This window comes from Channa argus, chromosome 3 (assembly GCF_033026475.1).
Source record: "Channa argus isolate prfri chromosome 3, Channa argus male v1.0, whole genome shotgun sequence".
Taxonomy (NCBI): domain Eukaryota; kingdom Metazoa; phylum Chordata; class Actinopteri; order Anabantiformes; family Channidae; genus Channa; species Channa argus.
Window position 1 is genome coordinate 2,464,663 of NC_090199.1, and position 27,871 is coordinate 2,492,533.

General features: G+C 40.8%; 2 protein-coding genes across 7 annotated transcripts in view; both read right to left on the bottom strand.

Moving 5' to 3' along the window:
- Positions 1–27,871, bottom strand: part of LOC137124438 (protein NLRC3-like) — a 176,426-nt gene that overhangs the window by 43,949 nt on the left and 104,606 nt on the right. For all 6 annotated transcript variants that reach the window (XM_067499428.1, XM_067499432.1, XM_067499430.1 and 3 more), the window contains 5 exons: positions 18,093–18,266; positions 17,102–17,275; positions 16,402–16,575; positions 14,831–14,854; positions 14,092–14,265 (listed from right to left, as the gene is read on the bottom strand). In XM_067499428.1, coding sequence (XP_067355529.1) covers positions 14,092–14,265; positions 14,831–14,854; positions 16,402–16,575; positions 17,102–17,275; positions 18,093–18,266 — 720 coding nt within the window. The remainder of the gene's footprint in view (positions 1–14,091; positions 14,266–14,830; positions 14,855–16,401; positions 16,576–17,101; positions 17,276–18,092; positions 18,267–27,871) is intronic.
- LOC137124455 (protein NLRC3-like) overlaps positions 1,943–27,871 on the bottom strand; it is a 29,991-nt gene continuing 4,062 nt past the window's right edge. Inside the window, exons 2-8 of the mRNA XM_067499494.1 lie at positions 26,261–26,335; positions 25,527–25,661; positions 23,231–23,430; positions 21,191–23,003; positions 19,509–19,682; positions 13,030–13,206; positions 1,943–12,505 (exon numbers count right to left, since the gene is read on the bottom strand). Of these exons, the coding sequence (XP_067355595.1) occupies positions 12,481–12,505; positions 13,030–13,206; positions 19,509–19,682; positions 21,191–23,003; positions 23,231–23,430; positions 25,527–25,661; positions 26,261–26,313 (2,577 nt within the window). The 5' untranslated portion in view covers positions 26,314–26,335 and the 3' untranslated portion in view covers positions 1,943–12,480. The remainder of the gene's footprint in view (positions 12,506–13,029; positions 13,207–19,508; positions 19,683–21,190; positions 23,004–23,230; positions 23,431–25,526; positions 25,662–26,260; positions 26,336–27,871) is intronic.

Below are 27,871 nucleotides of genomic sequence, written 5' to 3' on the forward strand. Positions count from 1 at the left end.
TCCCGAGTTTTCACCTAAGATCTTCTCATTAATAATCTTATCAAATAGAATTTCAAAAATATCAAATTTTCTGTTTTCTAACAGGCAAAAGAAGTTTGAGCTGCGAGTTTGCAAGGAACAAGTCATTGAGAACATCAATGCGTAACTGATTTAGGAAGGATGACAGTTTTTTTTTAAATCAAAATGTTTTTTATGTTTTGTTTTTTAAAACTCAAACTACAGACGACAAAAACTAAAGCAAATTGTAGGAAAAAAATTGTTTGTATCTCGCCTCCTGTTTTGGCCCCAAGTTATTTTCTGCCTGGCTAAACATCAGGGTAGGAATCTCATGGAGTGATGGACACACACACACACACACACACACACCATCTGAATGAAAGATTTTTCAGCAGAGTTTAATCAGACTAGGATCAAACATAATAAAATTACCAATGGGAACTTATTAAGTTTCTGATATTAGTTCACACAAATATTGGACGTGTCTCTTTTTCACATCAAGGTTGGGCTTTGGAGAGTTGATCACACATGTCAGAATCTCCTGGGCTCAGCCTGAGTTGGATCCTGATAATGAATCACAGAGTGGTCCTCAGAGTGGTGTTAATCATTTCCTTTTAGAAAGTCAGGATCCTTTGTTCATCTAGAGAACGAGGATTTAAACTTTCCCAGAGACACGCGGCCTCCCCCCGCCCGATGCCAGAAAGGTTAAAGGTCAGTTTAACTGGTCCGGAGTTTGTGTCTGCAGCCTTGTGTGTAGCCTTGCAGGTTCATCTGAACATGCTTAAAGGTTTTTGCAGACTTCTGTTGTTTCTGTAGATGATTGTAGTTTGTGCATGACTGTGATTCTTTAACAAATGTGAAACACAACAAAATAATACAACAATATCGGCTTAATTGCTTTTTTGGGAGAACTTAGTTCAAGTGTTTCTAATCAGATTGTTGTCAAAGTTGTTTGATTTGTGCTCTAAAAGTGAATCTAAGGAGGAGTTTTAGTGTGTGCTGCTAACATCTGTGGGCCTTTTGAAACCTGCAGTACCATCACTTGATCACAGGAGGGCGATGTTGATTCACTACATGTTTATCTTAACCATGTGATCATGACTGTAAAAAGATAAGTTGCCTCTAAAGACGTACGTTTGTTCACTGTATCTCTTTGGAAACATGGGATAAAATGACTCTTTTAGCATCTGAAGAGCCCCTTCGCTGCTTCGCCTGCAGTTTCTGTGAGAATGGAGCTTCCTTAACTCAATTAAGTCAATAATAGGTGAGAACAGGGCAGCGTGGTGCTGGGTACAAAGTTTTACAAGTTGGAACTATACAGGCGAGCTGATGATCCAGCTTCCACGAACCACGAACAACGAGTGTAACAACATTCAGTCCCACGACAACAACCACCACCTGAATCCACCACATCTCCGTCCTCTTCTTTGTCCCTTTCTGGATCCTCATCGTCTGCTTCCCTTGCGACCACCTCAGGAGCAAAAGAAAAGGAAGCAAACATGGAAAGATACAGGAGCTCTGACTGCAACTATGGTCGCTCTGTAATTGGTCTTCAGGCCAAGGACTGATGAAGATGTCTTCCTATGACAGAGGTCGTGGAGGAAACGGATACTGTGGACGATGGAGAGGCAGAGGACGAGGACTTGGAGGTGGCTGACGTTCAGTAGCTGACATTGGACAAAAGACGGAGGAGGACATAGACCCAGACTGTCCTTTGCCAGTGGCAAACTGATGGGAGGAGGAAGAGCTGGTGCTCTGGTGACAGTTGCTGGTGGCTGATCAAAAGGAGGAAGGTAACACACACTGACACACACTGCAATGAAGACATGCTCTCTCACACACACACACACACACAGATTTGCAAACTGCAGTGAAGAAATGCTCGCTCAGACAAATGCAATGAAAACTGCTTGATAAAGCTCACACATGCTGGAAGAGATGTGGATTTGATTGAGCATCGTGTTTAATATCAGAGCTAAATTGAAACCACCTGAGGTTTAAATGCTGAGGGAGAAAGTCAATTTCCTGAATACACTCTGAAAGAGGAAGATCAAGAGGTGACATGTTTGCTAGAGAGCAACTAGATTAGTATTAAAAGTAAGTCAAGTTGCAAAATGAGTATCTGACTCAGTCATTGTCTTCAAGTTTTCAATCATGTATCATGTTGTCAAAATTATGCCCCATAAATTTGACATATCTAATGATGAACTTGTGGATCTGTTGCACGTCTACATCAGAAGAAACACAAGTGTTCAGTATTATGTCAAAGCTCTATGTGTATGATTTACTCTCACGTGCACAGATTTCATGTCAGAAGGTGATTGACATTGTACAGCATGTTTCACATGGCCCTGATGTTCCTTATGAACAAAGATGGGATTCAGTGAAGTCTGAGAAATGGACTGCAGGGTTTTTGTATTGGTCTGATCACAGATGTGCACTGTCTGTCTCTCTGAAGGAGAAAGAAAACATTTCTATGATGTTTCAAATGCTGCTCCTCATATATTTTCATGAGCTAAATCAGAAGAAGACAAGTGGGAAAGTGTTCTTCTGTGCATGAGTGGAAGCAGCTAGTGGTTGAGTCTTTTCTTTCTCTTTTGCCTGAGCAGAAAACACACACACACACACACTTTTTGTAGTGGCAGCAACACATAGTGATAGAGGTGCGAGCAGAGAGGAGAGGGTTAGGATTGGACGAGCCAGTGATTCTTTCAGATTTCACAGTAAAAGGGCATGAAGCCGTCCTTGTTATAGAGTAGGTCTCATAAGAAAACATCCTGACGTCACAGGGAGCCTTAATGTAACCTGTGACAACCTGTCAATGGAAAAAATCATCATGTGATTCATTCATTCATTCATATTTCCAAGAGGGTGATTCACATTCACTGTTTTCTACTGAGAAAAGTGGGAAATTAGAAATTAGAACATTGTTACGTGTCAGTGACTGACAACAGCTTCACATTCAAATGTACTGAAGATATAATAGGCCTCAATCTGCACAAATGTTCATTTGAAACACTTGTATTTATATACTGAGGGATAAAAGTCAACCATGTTCTATCATCTAAAATGGATTTGAATTAAGATTTCGCCTTTATTCATTACTCATTGAAACAAAAGCCACTGATGGAATCACAGGTTTTGAGTCGTCTTGTGAAACTTTATCAGCAAAGATACGTGATGGTGGGAAGTGGAGATTTGTACAGGATTTGCAAGTAGGAAAATGGAAATTCATCCAAGAGCTCCACAAGTATCAACTTGCTGATTTGTCCTTGTGTTGGCTGACAGCCATTACTTTTTGGCTTTTTCCTGTCAAATAACAGCCATTACCTGGATAAGATTTGGCTTTTGTCCAGGTGATTTTCAGCTGAAATCTCAGACATTGCATTTAGCAGCAGCACTGATGACTTTCTGATGTGCAGCCTGTCTGAGAAAGCCTGCATGTTAGATAAGGTGAACCTCCCCAAACATTTAGCAGAAAACGGACATAAAATCATTGTGTTTCCCTAAAGTAACTTATGGGGCAGCTATAGCTCAGTTACTAAAGGCAGTTGCTTACGGACCACAGGGTGAGTGGTTCGATCCCCTGGCTATATGTCGAAGTGTCCCTGGGCAAGACCCTGAACCCCTAACAGCCCATTCCCCCTCCCCAGCGATGCAGTGCTGGTCCAAGCCCGGTAGAAATTGGGGAGGGTTGCGTCAGGAAGGGCATCCGGCGTAAAAACTGTGCCAAATCAACATGCGGACAATGATCTGCTGTGGCGACCCCGAACTCACGGGATAAGCCGAAAGGAGAGTAGTAGTTTCCCTAAAGTAACTTATTTAGGTCATGTGATCACAGCTGAGGGCAGAACCAACCAATCTGTTCTAATATCTTTTATACTGTCCTCGCAAAGAGTGGAACTTGTTCTCTGCTGGACAGTTAGCTAACATGTGGTAGTGAAGTCCTCCAATAAGCACAAGGCCTAACTTTTCTTGAATGTTTAATAAAGGCTCACTCTTCGTTTCTCTTGCTTTACTCTACTCACTGTAAAACTGAAGACAAATAACAACAGGAATGAAAATAACATAACATAAATCTTACAGGCACAATCCAAGGTTTCAAACATTGAAACAAAAACATGCTGAGTGACAACAGCAATGAGCACCACAATTTACCATAGTTCCGAATTAACGATTTTAAAGCAAAATAATAATGCAGCAACCACAGTATGTTTACAGCATAAAAAAGGGTAATAAACAAAATGCTTACGGACAAATAGTGTCCAAGGCTACAAGAAAATTAGCAGCAGGTGATCAGTCCCACTCTGTCCTCTACCTGCTTCAGTAACTCTTAGGGGAATTCCAGGCTCTAAACCTACTACTACTAGCTGAGCAGAGGAGGCACTGCTGCTCACAAAACGCTATACACAAAGCTATTTAAAGGTTTTTTAGCAGTTATAAATGCACTCAAACAGAGGGCAGAACACTCCCCGCCTGGTACAATGTGATTGTACCACTAGAACTAATTAACCTAACACAAATACAATAATGCAGAAGTCTAATTTACTTTCCTTCAGACAAAAGAACAACCATCTCTGAGATTGGCCTCAGAAACACCTTTTACTGTTCTTACTTCTGCTTTGTGAATCTTGCTGTCACTACTAAGGAATGTTTTTATGACAAAGTCCAACAGGCCAATCATTCCTGTGAGCCTGACTGTCCTTGAGCAATACAACATCTCCTTCTTTAATGTTGGGTTTATCTTCTGTCCATTTTCTGGCGGCTCTGAAGAGCGGCCAGGTATTTTCCTCTCCATCTCTTCCAGAAAGTGTCTGCAAGACATTGAACGTGCTTCCATTGGTTAGTATAGAGTTTTGCTGGTTCAAAGTTGCCAGAAGGTGCTGACAGAGCACTTGTCTTCTGAGTTAGGATCAGTGCTGGTGTAAGAACAACTGGCATGTCTGGGTCTGGTACCAGTGGTCTAGCATTAATTATTGCCATAACCTTCAGCCACGAAAGTGCTCAATGCTTCATGTGTGAGTCGAGCATGTGCCGACTGAAGAAGCATTGCATCCAAGATTCTTCTTGTAACTCCAATAAGCCGTTCCCATGAACCACCCATGTGTGAGGAATGTGGAGGATTGAAGTGCCATGTGCAACCTTTCTCTTGAAGATAGTTGTTTAGTGTCACATCATTGTGATCTATTTTCAACTCTTTACAGGCACCAATGAAATTTGTGCCTCTATCTGACCACAAAAGTTTTGCAGGTCCACGAACACAGAAGAACCTTCTCGGTGCATTTATGAAGCTGTATGTGGACATGGATTCAACAAGTTTCATTTTGAGACATTTGTATTCCTCCTCAAAGATTTCATTCTGCACAGTAAGAATGATCGCAACTTGTGCTTGAGAAAGTTCATTTGAGGTGCTTCTTTCCATTTATCCTGAATGATTTTGCAAAACGAATAAGTGATGCTATGGTGCGACACAGAGTCATCCAATGAGAAAATCTTTCAAAACAGTGGGACTTTAACTTGAATTCTGAGGTTTTGGAGATCAGAGTTGTAACATTAGGTCGTATTTCTACATCTTCGTCAGGCTGTATGAGATTGAAGACATCAGACTGTGGTAGCTCTGAGTTGCGTTGTGTTAAGAATAATGGTCCAGACAACCAGTTTGTGTGTTGAAATTCAGATGTATTAATAAGTCTGGTGGCATGGTCTGCAGGGTTATTCTCTGTAGAGATGAAGTGCCAATGCTCAGGAAGTGTAGATTTGTAGATTCGAGCCACTCGGTTAGCAACGTATGTGTAAAACCTTCTGGTGGTGTTGTATAAGTAACCCAGGACTATTTTGCTGTCAGTGAAAAGGTTTACAGCATCCAGATTAAAGTAAAGTCATCTCTGACTAGCTCATATACTTCCACAGCCAAAACTGCAGCACATAACTCTAGTCGTGGGACAGTGTGTGCAGGCCGTGGGGCTAGTTTTGATTTGCCCATGATAAATCCAACGTAGCACTGACCGTCACTGTCAGTGACTTTCAGGTAGGCAACAGCTCCGATTGCTATTGTGGATGCATCTGAGAAGAGGGAAAGTTCCTTTCTCTGCGCAGAAGACTGAGACAATGGAACATAGCATCTTGCTATCTGGAGATGTTGTAGATCTTTCAAAGAGTTTTTCCACCTATTCCATTCCTCTGCCTTTTTAGAAGGAAGTGGTTCATCCCAGTCATTGCTCTCGGTTGAGAGTTCTCGAAGTAGAACTTGCATAGTTATAGGAGCCACAAATCCTAGAGGGTCATACACACTATTTACAGTGGACAAAACACCTCTCCTGGTGTATGGCCTGTCTTCTTGGGACACTTGGAATGTGAAACTGTCTGTTTCCAGGTTCCACAGGACTCCAAGACTGCGCTGTAGGGGGAGATCATCTAATCTTTCAAATCTTTGGCCCGCTCATCAGCTGGAAAAGCTTCCATTACCTCGTTGCTGTTCGATGCTATTTTATGTAGCTTCAGGTTGGACTCTGCTAACATCTTTTGAGTTTTCTTCAAGATGTCAACAGCCTCTGCCGCAGTGGGAGCAGATGCAAGTCCATCATCAACATAAACATTTCTTACAACGAAGTGCTTGGCATCAAAGCCGTGTTCTCTCTCACCTTCTCCAGCAGCTCGCCTCATGCAATAAATAGCCACCGCTGGTGATGGGCTATTTCCAAATACATGAACTTTTATTCTGTAGTCCCTCACATTCTTGCTGAGGTCGTTGTCTTCATACCACAGAAACCTAAGTTAGTCTCTGTGGTCTTCTCGTACTACAAAACAATAAAACATTTGTTGAACATCAGCTATGAATGCTACAGGCTCTTTCCTGAACCGTAGAAGAACCACTAAAAGTGTGTTGTTTAAATCAGGACCACTTAGTAATACTTTGTTCAATGAGACTCCTGCATATTCTGCACTTGAATCAAATACAACTCTCAACTGATCAGGTTTCTGGAGGTGGTACACACCGAATCATGGCAAGTACCAGTGTTCTTTATGTTTTTCCAGAGGAGGTGCAGGCTCTGCATGATCATTGTCAAACATTTTCTGCATGAACTCAATGTACTGTCTTCATTTCAGGTTTCTTGTCAAGTGTTTTCCTAAGAGAACTAAGACACTTGATTGCTTGCTCCCTGTTACTTGGAAGGTGCTGTCTGGGGGAGCGAAATGGAAATGGTGCCACCCAGCTGTTTGCTTGATCTTGATAAACTTCTCTATTCATTATTTCAAGAAAGATTTGATCATCCACTGACAGTGCTGGCTTGTCATCATCCCTTGTTTTGTCAAATACTGCATATCCCAGTGTGTCTGTATATGCGCTAATGCATCCATCCTGAGTACACAAACCTGGAGAACAACTACGATGTGTTGATGTAACATTGAATGTCTCCTTCGCCTGAATTCTGTTTGTGCATGGACTGAGAAAAGATGTACGACCATTGCTGAGGACATGCGTTTTTAAGACACTGACACTTGATGGCCTATGTGTTGTTCTGAGGCATTGATCACCCACGATGACCCACCCCAAGTCTACCCTTTGTGCTTAAGGAGCACTGTGGCAGCCATTGATTTGCTCTCTCACTTTGTGCACTTGAAGGATGTCTGTACCCAAGAGCATAAGGATGGGAGCGTTTGGATCCACAGGGGGTATCTTGTCTGCAACTCGCTGTAAGTGTGGGTGCTGACTTGCCACCTCAGGAAATGGGATCTCTTCCCGGTCATCAGGAATCATGTCACACTCAATTAAGTTTGGAAGTGGAAGCCTTATTTTGCCATCTACTGAGTCAATCATAAAGCTTGCAGCCCTTCTGCCTGCAGTTATCACCGTGCAGGTTTTAAGTGTGTATGGGTCTGCTGCTGTTTTGATGTTGAAAAGATGAAAAAATTGAGATTTAGCAAGTGACTTGTTACTCTGCTCATCCAGCACTACATACATATTTCCAGCGTTTTCTGTCCATTGGGATTTACTATCACCGGGCTGATTTTGGAGCCTCTTTGCATTAGCACAAATCTCTGTACATTTAGATGTAACCGGGTTAGAAGATATTTCACTCACCTCCCCGCCATCATCTTTATCCTCTTCTGGGTTGTCTTTTATAGAAGCAGGAGGACCAGGATGTAGTGCTGGGATGTGTTTTTCACTGTCACATTCCATACACCTAACTGCTACTCTGCAGTTTTTGCCACATGCTCTGTTGACCCACAACACCTGTAACAAATGTGTTTCTCCTTTAGGAATGACTTCCGTTCTTCAATAGGCTTAGCTCTAAAGCTCCTGCATTTCTTGAGAGGATGGGGCTTTTTATGTATAGGACATTGCTTATCAGGGCTTTCTATTGTCTTTTTAGTCAAAGTACTTTGCAGGATTGAAGGCTCCTTTTGAACATCTGTTTTGTGCACATTTATGTGCACAAAAGTGGAAACAGAATATTTTGGAAATATTCTGTTTCCACTTTTTGTGTATTTCTCATTTTTTGAGCTCTGGTTGGTGAGAGTTGTTAGAGCAAAACTGGGGTCGTTCCTTACTTTTGCCTGTTGTCTTACAAAGTTTGAGAAGAAACTGAAAGGGGGAAATGCAACTCCATATTCTTCCTTATACTTGGATCCCACAACAATCCATTTCTCCTGCAAACTGTAGGGTAACTTCTCCACAATTGGATTTGCTCCACAAGCTGTGTCCAAGTATGACAAACCTGTCAGATATCCACCCACTTTTGCTCACTCTATTTCCTGAAGAACATCACCAGCTCTCTGAGCTTGACATTATCCTTGGTGGTAAGTTTGGGAAAGTCTTCAACTTTTTTCAGCAGTGCATGTTCAACTACTTCTGGTGAACCATAACACTCCTCTAATCTCTGCCAAACTAGGATGAAAGCTGCTGTGGGGTTGAACACATGCACAGAGCGAATTCTCTTTGCCTGTTCTGAGGATTCGACACCAAGCCATTTTATCATTAAATCGAACTCTTCTCCAGCTGAAAGGATGAGGTCTTTAGTAACACTTTGAAATGATGCCTTCCATGACCAGTAATGTTCTGGCTTGTCATCAAATGTCAGAAACCCTGCACTCAACATTTTTTGTCGAAATAAATATTTTGTGATGTCTTGCACCCCTTGAGGTTCAGATGAAGACGGTTTAGTGGATAAAATGACTGTCCTGCTGATTTTGAGGAAAACATTTTGTATTCAGAGTCCTTATTTGTTTGCTCTTGTTTCACAGTAGCTTTTCCTTTTTCTGCCACTTGGATTTTGTTATCATTAGGCTGTTTCACAAGCCTCTCTTGCTATTTTGTGGCATTGTTGTGTATCAATCTTGAATGGGGTTTCCTCAGAGCATGCTTTAGAGAGCTGCCAGACATATTCCAAGGTGCGCTCAGCTGTACTAATGGGTAAGTCTAATAAGTGTTGACTAATTTCACTCTTATTAGATATGTCATCTCCTTCATAGGCAGCAGCTTCAGCTGTTGCAGCAGCAATGGCTCTCTGGCTTTGTAGAATGTGAAGACTGGCTTCCAGGTCGGCTTTTTGCTTTATAATATTGGCTTCTTGTTCCGCATATGCAAGTCGGGCGCGTGCAGCTTCTGCTTTAGCACGAGCTCTTAATGCTGAGGAACTAGCTGAGGAGGCTCGACTTGACTGCCTTGAAGAACGGGAATGAACTGACCAAGCAAGGATATCAGCACCTTGGTTCTTGCTGCTTGTGAACTTTCTCGTCCTTCTGCTGAGGAGCTGGCTTATATTGCTTGCCTGAGCGTAGACTCATTTTTATGGCTTATTATCTTGTTAAGTTGTGCCCGCTGTGCAGTTGTCCTTTTACTATACTGTCCTCGCAAAGAGTGGAACTTGTTCTCTGCTGGACAGTTAGCTAACATGTGGTAGTGAAGTCCTCCAATAAGCACAAGGCCTAACTTTTCTTGAATGTTTAATAAAGGCTCACTCTTCGTTTCTCTTGCTTTACTCTACTCACTGTAAAACTGAAGACAAAAAACAATAGGAAAATGAAAATAACATAACAAACATCTTACAGGCACAATCCAAGGTTTCAAACATTGAAACAAAAACATTTTAAAGCAAAATAATAATGCAGCAACCACAGTATGTTTACAGCATAAAAAAGGGTAATAAACAAAATACTTACGGACAAATAATGTCCAAGGCTACAAGAAAATTAGCAGCAGGCGATCAGTCCCACTCTGTCCTCTACCTGCTTCAGTAACTCTTAGGGGAATTCCAGGCTCTAAACCTGCTACTACTAGCTGAGCAGAGGAGGCACTGCTGCTCACAAAACGCTATACACAAAACTATTTAAAGGTTTTTCAGCAGTTATAAATGCACTCAAACAGAGGGCAGAACATCTTTAACCAAGAAACAATGACATCATACTGAAAACAATGGATTCACAATGATCGAGACAGAAAGGCTCCTTGTCTTTATTATTCTGTAGATATTATTCTATGATGCTGTAAGACATCTGTTTTGTTAAAGAGCCATTATGGCATGATGAGAACCTATTGCTGGACCCTGTAGATGATGGAATATGATGCCTGCCAGCTGTGACAGTTGCAGAGAAAGCTGTCATGACTCAGACAAAGTGTTGCTTGGACTGATCGAACTCTTTTGCTTCCTTATGCAGCCTCTCTTTCATCTTCCAGGAGCAGAAACTCATCACCTTTCTACAGCGAGACGGCAGAGATACGATCAGTGTTACTTGACAAGTCTAATGGAAGCGTTAATGAATAGAATGTTCTTAACACAGTTCCACTGTTACTTTCTCAGATGGTTCTGCATCACACAATCCCACCAGTGGAGAGACCCCAAGTGGATTTTGCAATGGTTCCATGAACATGATGTTTGAGGTTTGGTGCTTCACCATCTTATTATTTAGCTCCAGGAGCTGAATTTGTGGCTCATAGAAGCAGGAAGTTAATTGAAGACAAAAACAGTAAAGATTTGGGATTTTAGAAATGATTTTTGAATTATTCACGAATCTGGACAAACCGAGTTCAAGGAATCTGATAACCATCATATTCTTTAACGCAATAATACTGCACCTGATGGAAGAGGGTCTCCGGTCCATCAGGGAAGAACTTGCACAAAACCCTGATGTAAATACTGGTTGGATGGAGCAGAGATTTGGTAAATGGAAACCTGTTCTATTGTCTCTGTTTACTTCTGGACTTGTGCATTTTGTGGATGTTGTCTTATGCCACATGGTCTAATTATGTGAGTCACAGAGTGCTGTGACTCATCAGATGGCACTTGTTGATCTAAGATCTGCAAAGAATAATGTTCCTCTTTTAGAACCTGATGTTGATCCATTCCCAGATTGTAAAGATGCTTAGAAAACCTCCTAATCTCTGCTAAGCTCTGTACCCCAGTGATGTCTGTCACACAAAAACACAGCTGGAATTTCCAATACAACATCATGATGATGTATATTGAATCTCTTAAATGTCTTGTGATGGAATATCAAGGAGGATTAAATGTTAATGCTTGTGTTTTCTCTAGTTGTTAAATGTTGTTCAAACTTTGTCTCATATCCAGGTCAGTTATTGTCTAACAGCAGACTTTCCCACACTGTAGTGACCCAGAGTCAAGGTGCTTATCAAAGTGCTGAAAAGGGAAAAGGTTTCCAGAAAAGGAGAAAAGTGCTGGGAGCAGTAGCCTGAGGGTGGAGAATGTTCTGCCCAGCAACAGAAGCTTAGAAAACTAATGTGTGATGTATGAAGTTTAGAACTGCACTTGAAACTCTGTTGATGTTCTTCTCTCTTCCTGGATGTTGAAGCTTCTTTACTGATTCCACTTGAGGTGTCTAAGAGCAGATATTGTCACTTTGAACATTAATAACAAAAAACACATTTTTTTCTTTTCAGCTATTTATCTGTTAATAATATAAAGATAATGAGAAACTGTCTATTGTTGCTAAACAGAGTTCAGAGAGAAACATTTCACTTTAACACTACATCAGTTAAACAGAAATATGAATTTCATTTACAGTTATGATGTCATCAACAGAACTAATGTGCAGAGACAGTTTGTCTTCAGAAGATCTGAAGGAATCAAACAAGACAAAGTCAAATCCAGGTGGAGGTGGAGGAGGTGGTTGAGTGTGGAGCAGAAGGAGTGGAGGAGTCTCAGTGTGTCTGCAGAGACTGTGTAGAAGGACAGAGCAGCAGCAGAGCAGATCCAGATCCACTGCTGATCCTCTGTCAGATCCAGAGGATCACACAGGGATGATGGTGGACTTGACATTGTGTCTGACAGTGGAGCTGTTCTCAGAGCAGTTCAGACTGCAGCACTGAGAGTCATCTCCACTTCTTCTGATTCCTCTGTCAGTCACTGCTGGATGAAGCTCTCCTCTCCACTCTACCTCCCAGTAACATGGTCCAGTCAGAGCCTCTCTGCACACAACATGCTGCTGCTGCAACATCTGGATCATCAGGACACGGAGAGATCATCACGCACAAACCGTGTGATTCCAGCTGTAGAGAGAATGAGAGAGAACAGAGGAGATCAATGATGTTTCCAGAGACTCACTTCATCATCTGTCAGTCAGCAGAGGTTCTGGTCTGTACAAAGACCACATGGTTACTAAATGGAACCATGGTTCTTTGATTTGCAGGCTTCAGTCAGACTGATCTTAGAGCTGTGACAAAGATGAAACTGATCAATAGTTTAGTGTTGAAATCAGATCAGATTTGAGGAATGAGGACAACTGTCTCTATACATGTTGTGAGGCTGTCAGGTGGAATCCAGCTTTATTTCCTGTCCACATGAAGACAACAACAGTCGTCTTCACATCAACTCCAACACTGTTCTCTCTGTCTCTGTCTTTCTGTCCAATCCTGAAGCCTGTCCCCATTCTCCTCTCACAGCTTCACTGAGGAAAACAGCCACTGAGAAGGTTGGAGCTTTACAGGAAAAACTGGATCTTTGCTTTGATACTAACTGGGTTTAGTACAATACTGGTGAAAGCAACATGGACTGACTCCAACCCTCTACTGACCTCAGAGTCTCCAGTTTACAGTGTGGACTCTCCACAAGATCAGACAGAAGCTTCACTGCTGAATCTTGCAGCTTCTTGTTCCAACTCAGGTCCAGTTCTCTCAGATGGGAGGGGTTGGACTTCAGAGCTGAGACCAGAGATTCACAGCTGATCTCTGACAAACTGCAGAGACTCAATCTGAATAAAGAATCAAAGATGTGGATCAAATCATTAGTAACAATCAGATTTGTCCTAATCAATGGTGTTAGAGGGACTTTGTCCTTGTGTTATTGTGGATCATCAGAATGTCAGACTTCTACAGACATCATCCAAATGTCAGCACAACATTCATACACCTATTCATGTCAGCACTGATTCAGAACATGCTGCTCACCTCACTCACCTCTGGAATTATCAGACAAACATCAAATCACATCTGACAGACTAAAAATTTCCTACAATACTTTGACTCATCAGTGAAATGGATCAAACTTTAAAGAACCAGAACTGATCCAGTATAAAGGTCTTGCTTGGTCCTGGTCTCTGTCCTGCAGATCAGCTCAGAAAATCCAAAACTAAACACAGATTCAACTGAACAAAAACTATTTGAATCCCAAATTACAGATGATTTCATGAAAACTTTGGAAAATGTTCAGCAGAAATGTGAAATAAAAACAATTTCTACTTCATAGAATGAAACATGGAAAAACAAAAATTTGGTTCTTTAAACATTTTTCAACTTATTTAACAAGAAAATTCACCTCTATGAAAAAATACAACTATTTTTCTATGAACAGAATCAGTGATGACAGCTCACTGATATGAACTGAAAAGAAAGAAATGTTTTATCTTCATTGAGTTTATGTCAATTGATATTTGCCAAAAATTTTAGTTGATACTTAAAAGTTCTGAAGGTTTCATTTCTGTGAACTCACAGAAATAAGTATCACTAAACAAATAGTTAAAGTTTTACTCCAATATGACCTGATATCTCATGACAAAATGCAAACAACATGAAACTTTTCAGTTTAGTTCATTGATTTTGAGGAATAAAGACTCAACTGTATCAGTCAGTGAACTGACCTCAGAATCTCCAGTTTACAGTGTGGACTCTCCAGAAAACCACACAGCAGCTTCACTATTGAATCCTGCAGCTTGTTGTCACTCAGGTCCAGTTGTCTCAGATGGGAGGGGTTGGACTTCAGAGCTGAGACCAGAGAATCACAGCTGATCTTTGACAAACTGCAGAAACTCAATCTGAATAAAGAATCAAAGATGTGGATCAAATCATTAGTAACAATCAGATTTGTCCTAATCAATGGTGTTTTCTCTAAAATGAGCAAAACTAAAAACTATTTTACTATTAAACTATAGTGAACAAAAACTATTTGAATCCCAAATTACAGATGATTTCATGAAAACTTTGGAAAATGTTCAGCAGAAATGTGAAATAAAAACAATTTGCACTTCATGGACTGAAACATGGAAAAACAACAGTTTGGTTCTTTAAACATTTTTCAACTCATTTAACAAAAAATTCACCTCTGTGAAAAAATACAAATAGTTTATATTGATCCAAATCAGACATCATACAGTATATGATTTACTTTCTGATCTGTTACATTTCCCAAATTTTATATTGTGTTTAAATCTCAAACTCTTTATTTCATACAGCATAATTATCAGCTGATAGTGTGATACTATTTTATTTCTTCTTATCCTGTGTTATATTCAGGAAGTGAACACTGAGACGCATCATTTCTATTCTGCACAGTTGGTCTGATGTTAAAACAAGAAACATTCAACTTTAAAATGCACAAACCCCTTTTCCAGAAAAGTTGTGACACTGTAAAATGTAAAGACACAGAAATGATTTGTAAATAATTTGAAACCTATTTGATTCTAAATAGCACAAAGACATGTTGAAACTGAAACATCTGATTGTTCTGTATTTGCCAGAAACATATTTCTAAAAAGTTGGTTCAGAGGCAACAAAAGGCTGGAAAAGACCAACAACAGCAGTCAAGCTGACACAACAACACATCCTACACAATCAGGGGCCACTGCATCAAGAACACACATGTTTCTGTAGTGAAAGTCACTGCGTGGACTCAGGAACCTCACAAATCCACTGTCAATAGACACAGTTTGTCTCTGTGTCCACAAATGGGAAGAAACACGATGCAGAAACTCTGTCTCCTCTGAACTCAAGCTCATTCAAAATGGACTGAAGGGAGGTGGGAAAGTTTCCTATGAGACATTCGTTTGGCCAAATTTCAAAGAAAGTGCTTTAAAGTGAATGACAGTGTAGCTTTTAGTACGGTGGCCCTGAGAGCTCAAAGCACTGCAATTTGAGAAACAAGCCAACAGCCACCACACAACCAAATGAAGAGCTTTTTTTAAAAAACACACATGATTACACACATGTAATCGAAGAAACTAAGTCCACAAGGTCTTAATCAGATGGTTGTCACTGTTCATGTAAAGGGGAGGTGCAGGTCATCTGGGCTCCTGTGTTGTGTCTTATTGCAGGACATTTCTATACGTCCTTGTGTTGTGTCCAGACCATATGAGCGGTGAGAATCTCTGCTCCCCACTCAAACCCACACCAGGCCACTCAGCTGATTGTCCCTCAGATTTCACCCACTCTGTTGGGTTTTTAAGAGAGAGGCGTCTTTTTAAATTCCAACATGAATCTTTACTCACTGTAATAATGATCATCAACAGTTCACCTGGATGAACTTGAAGCTCCCTGTTTAAAGTACTTCAGAAACTCCATTATTGAGCTCACAGTGACCAGTTGCTTCAGGCTCGACGGGTGAGTGGAACCAGTGCAACACTGGAGCTGGTTCTCTGTTGGGTTTTGTGTTTTTGCAGCATTTTTTTCTAAATGCTGCATCTGTGTTGTTAAATTGATGAACTTGTTTTCTTCTTTTCTTTGTGTTTTGTTCATTTTCACATTTTCTCAAATTGTGCTGCTTTCAGATCTTAGCACCACAGTATTTTAATTACGAGGTTCATTTAGAGATAACTGCAGGTAACTGGTTGGTTCCAGTCCACATTAAAGCAGCTGGTCCTGTTTGTACCCAAACACATAGTTTGGATGAAAAAGAGCTGATGCAGCACAGTGGTTAACATGTCCCATTTTAAAAATGTGCTGCTGGCATCAAATTCAAGATGAGCAAATATTAAAACAAACAAAAAACAAATGTATCAATTTCAATATTTGATATGTGTCTTTGTTCTATTAAATATAAAAATGATTTGCAAATCACTGCATTTTCTTTATTTCCATTTTACACAGTGAACCAGCTTTTACTGGAAACTGGATTTGTAATTAATTAACTTCAGTTGTGGTGTAAAGATCTAATTAGTATCAGTCAGTGAACTGACCTCAGAGTCTCCAGTTTACAGTGTGGACTCTCCAGAAAACCACACAGCAGCTTCACTGATGAATCCTGCAGCTTGTTGTCACTCAGGTCCAGTTCTCTCAGATGGGAGGGGTTGGACTTCAGAGCTGAGACCAGAGAATCACAGCTGATCTTTGACAAACTGCATTCACTCAATCTGAGTAAAGAATCAAAGATGTGGATCAAATCATTAGCAACAATCAGATTTGTCCTAATCAATGGTGTTAGAGTGACTTTGTCCTTGATTTCTTTCCTTTTCTCTGCACCTTCCAATCCCACTCTGCTGCTCCTCTCTACATTTATTCCACTCAAATCAAACAGGATCAACTGTCTCTGCTTCTTGACACAGTTGGCAGTTGGATGCTTCTTCATTAGCTTCAGTCAACTATTTAGTGCTGTGTGTCCTGTTCTTAACCTGCTGATTCTTCTCTCCTCCTTCTATTTGCTCCAAGCTGATTCTCTGTTGCTGCTTTATACAAGTGTCTTCAATTCTAAGTCTGACAATCAAATGTCACTTTCACATTTTTACATCGGATTTTTCGACACTTTCAAAACGTCCTTTCAACCACTGAACAGTTTGTATGTGATTTGAACTCAGAAACATGAACCTGTCTGTAGTTTAGTGTCACCACAAATTTCACATCATATTAATCTCAGCACACAACTAAAAAATGGTGTCTGACCTCAGAGTCTCCAGTCTACAGTGTGGACTCTCCAGAAAACCACACAGCAGCTTCACTGCTGAATCCTGCAGCTTGTTCCAACTCAGGTTCAGTTGTCTCAGATGGGAGGGGTTGGACTTCAGAGCTGAGACCAGAGAATCACAGCTGATCTCTGACAAACTGCACCAAGTCAATCTGAATAAAGAATCAAAGATGTGGATCAAATCATTAGTAACAATCAGATTTGTCCTAATCAATGGTGTTAGAGGGACTTTGTCCTTGTGTTATTGTGGATCATCAGAATGTCAGACTTCTACAGACATCATCCAAATGTCAGCACAACATTCATACACCTATTCATGTCAGCACTGATTCAGAACATGCTGCTCACCTCACTCACCTCTGGAATTATCAGACAAACATCAAATCACATCTGACAAACTAAAAACTTCCTACAATACTTTGACTCATCAGTGAAATGGATCAAACTTTAAAGAACCAGAACTGATCCAGTATAAAGGTCTTGCTTGGTCCTGGTCTCTGTCCTGCAGATCAGCTCAGCTTTAATGAAAACTTTGGAAAATCTTTAGCAGAAATGTGAAATAAAAACAATTTTCACTTCATGGACTGAAACATGGAAAAACAACAGTTTGGTTCTTCAAACATTTTTCAACTCATTTAACAAGAAAATTCACCTCTATGAAAAAATACAACTGTTTTTCTATGAACATCAATGATTACAGCTCACTGATATGAAGTAAAACAACAAATGTTGTTTGTCTTTATTCATTTTAAATAAAATATTAGTTTTGATGATCCTGTTTATTGTTGTTATAAAAATACATTTAAATGTAACAAGTAAACATTTTATACAGTTTATTTACGAACAGTGAGAAAAATACAAATTATTTTTTTAAATGTGAAAATGAAAGTTTGGAGTTGAATTAGTTACTTAATTAAAGTCATGGATTAAATATATAAAATCTCCAACAGTATCAGTCAGTGAACTGACCTCAGAGTCTCCAGTCTACAGTGTGGACTCTCCAGAAAACCACACAGCAGCTTCACTGCTGAATCCTGCAGCTTGTTCCAACTCAGGTTCAGTTGTCTCAGATGGGAGGGGTTGGACTTCAGAGCTGAGACCAGAGAATCACAGCTGATCTCTGACAAACTGCAGTGACTCAATCTGAATAAAGAATCAAAGATGTGGATCAAATCATTAGTAACAATCAGATTTGTCCTAATCAATGGTGTTAGAGGGACTTTGTCCTTGTGTTATTGTGGATCATCAGAATGTCAGACTTCTACAGACATCATCCAAATGTCAGCACAACATTCATACACCTATTCATGTCAGCACTGATTCAGAACATGCTGCTCACCTCACTCAACTCTGGAATTATCAGACAAACATCAAATCACATCTGACAGACTAAAAACTTCCTACAATACTTTGACTCATCAGTGATGAGTCATTCAAACCATCATGAATCCTTCATTCCTCATGTTGCTGAGCTCCTATCAGACATGTTGGATTAAAACAACTTGTGCTTGTTACTTTAAATGTCTCATTTTTAACATGGGTGACACATATTGTTCTGGCTTTTCTATTGCTTGGGAAGCCTAAAGTTTGGGCGATAGAAAAGTATTTACAACTATCCTTTATCAATGGTTCAGAGAAAAAACACATGATGCATGGTATCCATCCATTTTAGCATGTGTTGTCATTTTCAAACCACTAGAGAACAAGAACACGATTTACCTTCTATTTCTAACACACAGTGGGTTAGATTACTGTTCTTATTCAGAGGTTCAGCTCATCATCTATCATCATAAATGACCAGACTGAGTTCAGCTTCCTCCTGAATCCTCTTTCTAACTGGGTCAGATGTTGGATGTTCTCTTCTCTGATCCTAAATGGAACCTAGTACCTTTCTGTACAAACATGTCTGCAGTGTCACATTTCTGCTCCTGGTTACTGGTTGTGTCTCTACACAAAGTGACATCATCAAGAGATTGGATGATGGTGTCACAGACAGCAGTAGCTGTGGAGGCAAACAGTTTCTTACTGAGTTCTGTGGATTTAGCCAGACTTTGAGAAACTTGTTTGATGAACGTGTTGGAAATTACTGTTCCTAAACTTGTATTGTGGAATTAGTTTGTTATCGGCTAAGTTGAGAAACAAATCCAATAAATGTTCAATGTGAACTAATGTTCACAGTAGAATGAAAAGTTTTCTGATTATTTTTTTCTGATAATTTATTTTTTCCAAGTTTTCGTTATTAGACCTAAAACTTTACTAAACATTTGTTTTCACAACAAATTGTTTTATTCTGTTTTCAGATTTAAAACTAAATTTACAGCGAAACATTTTGACACATTTGAACTACAAACCTGAAAAAAGTTTTGCATTTGCATGATCACTGACCTCAGAGTCTCCAGTTTACAGTCAGAACACTCCAGTCCAGCAGACAGCAGCTTCATTCCTGAATCCTGTAGGTCGTTAGAGCTCAGGTCTAGTTCTCTCAGATGGGAGGGGTTGGACTTCAGAGCTGAGGCCACAACTTCATAGTGAGTCTCTGAGAGGTCACAGCCACAAAGTCTGATGACAGACAATAGAAAATATCAACTATGCTGAAATCTGACACACAATAAAAATAATCTTTCAGCAGATGAACATGAGCAGATGTAGTTTAAGAGGCCAATTTGTAAGTTGTTCATGTTTCTGCTTGTAACCTGACCTTCTTCTGTCCACATGTCAAAATGTCTTCCAACAACAAATACAAAGACAAACTGAGCTCAAACATGTCTTTTCAATAGTTGTTGTACAACAGAGGTCCACAGAAAAGACAAACTAACTAACCCAGGTTACAGACTGACACTAAACATGATTAGAGACAATTCATTTTTGTCTAATTGTTGAAAATATCATTAATGACTAAAATGATCCTTTAAATGGAATTAAGAAGGAGAGAAAAATGTCTTCTTAAGCATATGAGAGAGGGGAGGTGACATCACATCCTCTCTCAGCTGAAACAGTCACTTAACATTTAGTTGTTGATCCAAAATGACTGGGGGTCAGTTTGTTGTTCAGGAAGGAGGAGCTGGGGACTGAAGCACTGATCTTGAGGTTCGTGAACAACCTGCCTTATCTCATCACACACAAAACTCTCTCCCACTTTTATTGACTGTATCAACACAAACTCTAAAAGCCAGAAAATGTTTGGCTGGATTTGTATTTAACCTCCACAAACCAAAGACAGACACAACACAAAAATCATTTTGTCTTATGATGAAAAATAAAAAATACACCGACGTCTCTTATCTGTTGTGTGACGTGGACATGAAGCAAGTGATGAGGACATGGACAAATAACCATTATTAAATTCCTGATAATAAACAACACAAGAAATTGGAGATGTGATTTTTTTAAAGAAAACCTTTATAGTGTTGAAAGACTATATTAAATTGTATGTGTGATGGTTGATTTCTTCATACTGAAGCTTCATCTTTATGTTACTGTTGGAGTTTGTTATATTTTCTATTATATTCTATATTATATTCTTTGTGTTGTTATCATTATGTGAAGAGTGGTAGGTCACAGGACTCACATGGACAACTTGGTGTGATGTATGTATTCTGTGCTACATTCCTTCTTAACTAGTTTACCCTTGGGACAGAGCAGGATGTGCATCCTGTTCTGTAAATCTTCTAGTCTGTTTAGTTTAGGGCCTGTATAGTAGGATATAAATCCTGTGTCCACATTCCTTCTTGGGTGAGAATATCTGGTTGTTCAGTAACCAGATGGTTTGACTTAAAGAGAAGTTGTATACATGAAATGTCCAATCATGTAAAGGCATACCCTTCTCTGTTCTGTCCTGTTTACAATAAAAAGAGCTTGCAAGGAGATACTCTTTGGAGTGGCTGTGTTCAGGTGAGTGCAACTGTCACTGAGACCCGCCGGCTCCCCTTGCAGCAAGTAAAAGACAAAGTCGACTTCTGTGTTTATTTCACTGTTGTAGAACTGTACTTCCTGGTGTAATCAGCGCTGTTGTGGTTATTAGAACCCAACAGTTACTTTATAATTTTAACCATCACATCTGGACTTACTGAGCCTTTCTGCAGTTCCTCACAGCTGGGATCAGTCTCCGTCGTCCCTCCTCTGATGTGTTGTACTTCTTCAGGTCCAACTCATCCAGAACCTCCTCTGACATCTGCAGCATGTAGGCCAGAGCTGAGCAGTGGATCTCAGAGAGTTTTTTCTCTGATCTGTTCTCTGACTTCAGGAACTCTTGGATCTCCTGATGTACTGAGTGGTCCTTCATCTCCATCAGACAGTGGAAGATGTTGATGCTTCTGTCAGGAGACATTTTATCACTGTTCATCTCCTTCAGGTTGTTGATGACTGTCTGGATGATTTCTGGACTGTTCTCTGTCTGACCCAGCAGACCTCTTAAGAGTCTCTGGTTGGACTCCAGAGAGAGGCCATGAAGGAAGCGAACAAACAGGTCCAGGTGACCATTTTTACTTTGAAGAGATTTCTCCATGACTCCACTTAAAAAGCCAAGTAAATAAATTATATTGTGTTGATTGTCTTTCCCCAGGAAGTCCTCCAGTACCTCTGTCTGCCTGTTGGTGTAACAGTGGAAGAAGTAAACTGCAGCCAGAAACTCCTGGATGCTCAGATGAACAAAGCAGTAGACTGTTTTCTGGAAGATCACACTCTCTCTTTTGAAGATCTCTGTACAAACTCCTGAGTACACCAAGGCCTCTGTGACATCAAGACCACACTGCTCCAGGTCTTCTTGGTAGAACATGATGTTTCCTTTCTCCAGATGTTCAAACGCCAGCCTCCCCAGCTTCAGAAGAACGTCCCTGTCAGCCTCCGTCAGCTGCTGTGGACTGGTCTCATGTCCTTCATCATACTTGTTCTTCTTCCTCTTGGTCTGAACCAGCAGGAAGTGTGAGTACATGTCAGTCAGGGTCTTGGGCAGCTCTCCTCTCTGCTCTGTAGTCAACATGTACTCCAGAACTGTAGCAGTGATCCAGCAGAAGACTGGGATGTGACACATGATGTGGAGGCTCCTGGATGTCTTTATGTGGGAGATGATTCTGCTGGACAGCTCTTCATCACTGAACCTCCTCCTGAAGTACTCCTCCTTCTGGGCGTCAGTGAAGCCTCGTACTTCTGTTACCCTGTCGACACACGTAGGAGGGATCTGATTGGCTGCTGCAGGTCTGGAAGTTATCCAGACCAGAGCAGAGGGAAGCAGATTCCCCTTGATGAGGTTTGTCAGCAGCACGTCGACTGATGACTTCTGTGTGACATCAGACACAACCTCACTGTTGTTGAAATCCAGTGAACGTCTGCTTTCATCCAGGCCGTCAAAGATGAACAAAAGTTTACAGACAGCCAGCTGCTCTGCTGTGACCTTCTGTAATGTTGGATGGAAAACATGGAGCAGCGTGAGAAGACTGTACTGCTCATCTTTGATCAAGTTCAGCTCCCTGAACGAAAGCACAACCAGCACACTGACATCTTGGTTTTCCAAGCCCTCTGCCCAGTCCAGACTGAACTTCTGCACCGAGAAGGTTTTTCCAACACCAGCGACGCCGTTGGTCAGAACCACTCTGATGCGTCTCTGTTGGTCAGGTAAGGCTTTAAAGATGTCGTGGACCTTGATTGAAGTGTCATGGAGGGTCCTCATCTTGGAAGCTGTCTCAAGCTGCATCACCTCATGTTGGGTATTAACCTCTTCACTCTGTCCCTCTGTGATGTAGAGCTCAGTGTAGATCCTGTTGAGGAGGGTTCCACTTCCTGTTTCATCACTTCCTTCAGTCACACATTCACATCTCCTCCTCAGACTGATCTTATGTTCATCTAAAACCTCCTGCAGACCAACATCTGCTGAAAGACAAGAAACTGTGTGAGAATAAAGAAACAGAATCTGGTTTGTTCTTTGTGTTACCAACAGAAACAAACACACAAGATGTTTAAGAATCTGATTTTTAATAATTAACACAAAAATATTAATATATAATTAAGTATAATAAACTGTTTTTAAAATACATTATATATAATCACTGAAGAAAACCAACAAAGTCTGAAGTGTTTCAGAATATCTAACATTAAAAAGTGTCTAGTCTTACTTTGTACTGTTCTGGATCTTTCTCCACACTGGGGACAGGAGGAGTCTCCTGATGAACCAGACTGGTCCCAGTATGAGCTGATGCACTGTCTGCAGAACCAGTGTCCACAGCTTGTAGAGACTGGATCCTTCAGGACGTCCTGACACAAAGCACAGCAGGACAGCTGCTCCTCCACAGAAACATGAGTCCTCTTTGTCTTTCTGTGGACATCAAACACAAACTCAGTCTCAGTAGATGAATTTTAATATAAAAAGATGCATTGACTTAGTTGAAGCTTTATTGTTTTGCAACTGCTTGTAAATCGGACTTCAGTCATTTCAAATGAGACATTTAGCTACTAAATGTCTCTCAAGTAGCTGTGAGTCATTTCAACATTCTACACAAAACAGCACAGACATGTCTCAGAGTGGACTGAGAGCTGTGCTTTAGAAATAAAGGTACAAGTGGAGAATAATGAGGCTTTAAAAAGCAGAAATCCATCAGAGACATCAGAGGTCGTTGGTTTGACACAATCAACAGTTCAACAGCAGCTTTTCACAGGAAAAGTAGAACACAGCAAATGAGCTGATGAACTGAGGAGCACAAATCTTGTGGATGAGTGGAAACTCAGAAGACAAACCTGAGGAACAGTGGACATCTGTCTGATGTCCCTGAGTTACAGGACACAACTTTAGAGCTCAGCAGGAAAACTGTCTCCTGTAGTTTTCAATGTTTTCATTCAGCTTTCTCATGTATTTGTGTTAATATGAAATATATCTTATAGGGACGGCAGTGGCTCAGGTGGTAGAGTGGCTCCCCGTCCCTGGGTAAGACACTGAATCCCCCTCCCCAGCCATGCAGTGCTGCTCACAAGCCTGGTAGAAATTGGGGAGGACACTTGGTGTGAAATCAACATGCAGACCAATGATCTGCTGTGGAGACCCTGAACTTGTGCTTTCTGGACTGTGACAGCACAGTACGGTGGTAGAGTGGTTAGTGCTGCTCTGTCCCCGTCCCTAGATTGAATCCATCTGTCGGCTGGTTACAGATGATGGATGGACTGTGACAGTAAATAATACAAAGTACAAACTACAGGATTTAGTCACAGTAGACCTAAGATTTCTACATCATCTGCACCATTTCAAAAACTAAATCCACCTCCAATCTTATAATTGATGTGTCAACAATCCAGGTGGTTTTCACTGTAAATCTGAAGTCCAAGCACTTTGTCCTCCACTGTGACATGTTACAGTAACAGCATCACTGCAGGGACAGGAAGAAAACCCACACGTTCATTAAGAAGCTGGTTCTATTATTGGATGGACTCCTGCTTCATTAGACACTGTTTCTGAGAAAAGGACCAGAAGGAGAAAACAGACCCTACTTCAGTCTGAGGATCATCCTCTGTGTGGTTCTTCACAATCTGAGAAGTGTGATAAAGAAACCTATGAAGAGGTTTAGGAAACCTGATGCTGAACTGAACCCAGTGTTTCCCAATGTTCCTCCTCTAACAGGCTGTTTATGAACAGAATATTTCTAATTATCCAGATTATTTCAATGATCAAAGACAAAGCAGAAATGTGTTATTTCCATAAAAACTGCATTATAATAAAAACAAGTTGAACTGATTCTATTTCCAACTGTTTTAAATCTGTGAGGCCACAAACTGGAACTGACCGTGTGTAGTCTGATAGAAAACATCATTGATTTTTGCATCTGTGTGGACTTGGTGTGTGTGTCACTGCTCTGCACTGTGAACATGATATGAATCCAGTTTCAGGTCTGTGTGTCTGTCTCACCATGGGACACAACACACACACAGTCTCACTCTACTTGTGAGGACACTCAGTGACATAAATCCCTAACACAAACCCTAAAACACAGTCTTGTCCCTTTGAGTTGTGTGGACCTCCACAAATGTCCTCACAACAAAGGTACTGAAACAAAATGTGTCCACACAAGGCAACAAAGAGGAGCAGACAAGACAAATGTGCACTTCAGTTGTGTTCATACAAAGTCCTTCCTGCAGGGTTGTGTGGAGGTGTGACCATGTTTGTTAGTGTTTCAGAACGTAACCGCTGTGTAACCATCAGAAAAGAGCGTTTGATTTCTCTGATTTAGGGATTTGTTCTCACTAACGCTGCTCCCTCTCTTCATTCACTCACTATGTCTCTCTACCGCTGCATGAGACTCATGTTCTAGGACCAGGTTTTTATTTCATCTGTTTTCTCTTTGTGTTGTGATGGTGGACACACACGTTTCCTCTCTGGGGATCAATAAAGTTTTTAAACTAACTGCAGAAGAAAGTGTCTCTTACTTTGTGTCTGAGGGTCCAGGTTCACGACTGAAGTCTGGAGGTTCCCCTTTGGACCAGTCACTCTTCATGGACAGACAGCTGTGTCCTGCAGACTCTGTTCTGTCCTCTTCCTCCATCTTCTGGACGTCAGTCAGTCTGAAAGATAAAGCAGTTCCACTGACTGTGAGACCAGAACAAGAACCAGGACAAACACTGAGAAACGGAGAAACCAGGAAGTGAAACACACACTGTAATAAAAGCCGACTGTCAGTTTTATTGGAATCTTTGCTCCATTTCTTGGTTAAATGTAGTTGTAATTTTTATTATTCAGCCAATCAGGACTTTGTGTTCACAGATTAATAAACTGTTCACTTCCTAAAACGTAGAGAACAGGAAGTTCTACATATTACGTCATCAGTTTCTCTTTATGTGAACAGCAGTGGACAGTGTGTGTTGTGTCCTCTACAGTCCACAGGGACAAACGGACTCAGAGACTTTGACAGTAAAATAAGAAGAATGTTGGATTAACACTCACCCTGTCTCACACTTCACTTGGATTATTATTAGTAAATGTACATTTATGAATATAGAATTTAGCAAATATAAAGATAAAATTGATTCGAAAATATTGGTCACTCTCCTCTTCACTTTGTGTCTTTGTCCTTCTCTGCCCCCCTCTCTCTGTCCCTTTCTGCAGGTGTCCCCGGCTTTGGAGCTGTGTGTTTCTCCAGTGTGCAGCTACGGGTCCTACCAACCTGCCAGATGTTTGGTTGTTGCCCACCCTGAGCCTGGTTCTGGTTCTATACATCTTTATCTTTTGGCATCAGTATCTGAAACAGGAGCAGAGACAGAAAATCCTTTGAACAGCATGACCACACCAGAAGGAACCACCTATTTTAGAAAAGACAGAAGAGGGGACAGCATCCAGATTGAGTTAGGATCATGTAGGAAACGTCTCAGCCAGTTGATTTAGAAAAATCAAATAAATTCATAGCACCACACTCCCCTTTGTTCATTAATACAGACGTCCTAATATAATGAATTCTCCTCTTCTAAACGAAATCCAGACAAACAAAGCAACACCTGATTAAATTGACAAATGAAACAGTATTAACAACACAAACCAGGAGCAACTATGACAAAAAGTTGCATTAATGTGGCAATTTCATACCAATCTCCTTTAAATTGTGCATGAACGTTCGGTTAGTCTGCTGAGTAACAGCCAGTACCAGCAGTACTCACACAGTTTCCCAGAACACAAACAGATGAATTGGCCTCACTGTTCCAATACTTTTCATTAGCCACACATCCTACAACCTCTGTGGTTGTTGGATGTATCCAGGGTGGAGATGTCACAGAGCATCATCATATCAGCATCGTAGACAGTTTGGTTAACTGGTGTGAGCACAATCATCTCCAGCTCAGCATCAGTAAAACAAAGGAACTGGTGGTGGACTTCAGGAAATCTGGGACTCCTGTCAATCCTCTCTCCCTATGGGGAGAGGGGGTGGAAGTGGCTTTGGACTACAAATACCTGGGTGTCCACCTGGACACTTAATGCAGAACACAGAGCAGACAGTAACAGACTGGCCAAACTAATGAGGACGACTGCTTCTGTTCTGCGGGAGAAGCTGGACCCTCTGCATGTTGTGGCTGAGAGGAGAATGTCGTCCAAACTCCTCCCTCCCACCCAGTCCACTGTGAACTGGCTGCACAGAGGAGAACTTTCAGCCAGAGACTGATCACAGTCAAGTTCTCCACAGAACAACACAGGAGATCCTGTCTCCCACTGGACATTCAACTGTTCAACTCCCCCATTCTGTAAAAAGGAGGGGGACTAAATGGTCCAAATGGACAAATAGTATTGCTTTTATTTCATTTACAGGTTTTTTTTTACTTATTGATCAGTAGTTTGTACTTGTTCATTGTCTTGGTTTGGGGGAAGATTTTTACCTTTCTTTTCTACTTTTCACACACAGAGCAGGCAGCACAATTTCACTATGGGATCAATAAAGTTGTTGAATCTTGAATAATTCATTTCTGTTCAAATATTTTAGGTTTAAGCCATAATATATTCACTGATGCCAAAAAGGGCCCCTGACCATGACTGGGTCCCATGCAGCCCTCTATATGTCCCAATGCAGCCTGATGGCTCAATGGCTGGAGCATCAGGCTGACACACACTCACAAGCATGAATAGATAGATCATTTTAAATCCACAGAGACACTTAACTAGGAGAATAATCATGTTGTGTTAACACTCACTCTGCCTCAGCTTCTACTTTTCTTCTCTCTGCTCGGTTGATTTCAAATTGTCCAGTCTGAACTATCTGCACACTGTTCATTTCTCTTTCCTCTCTACAGGA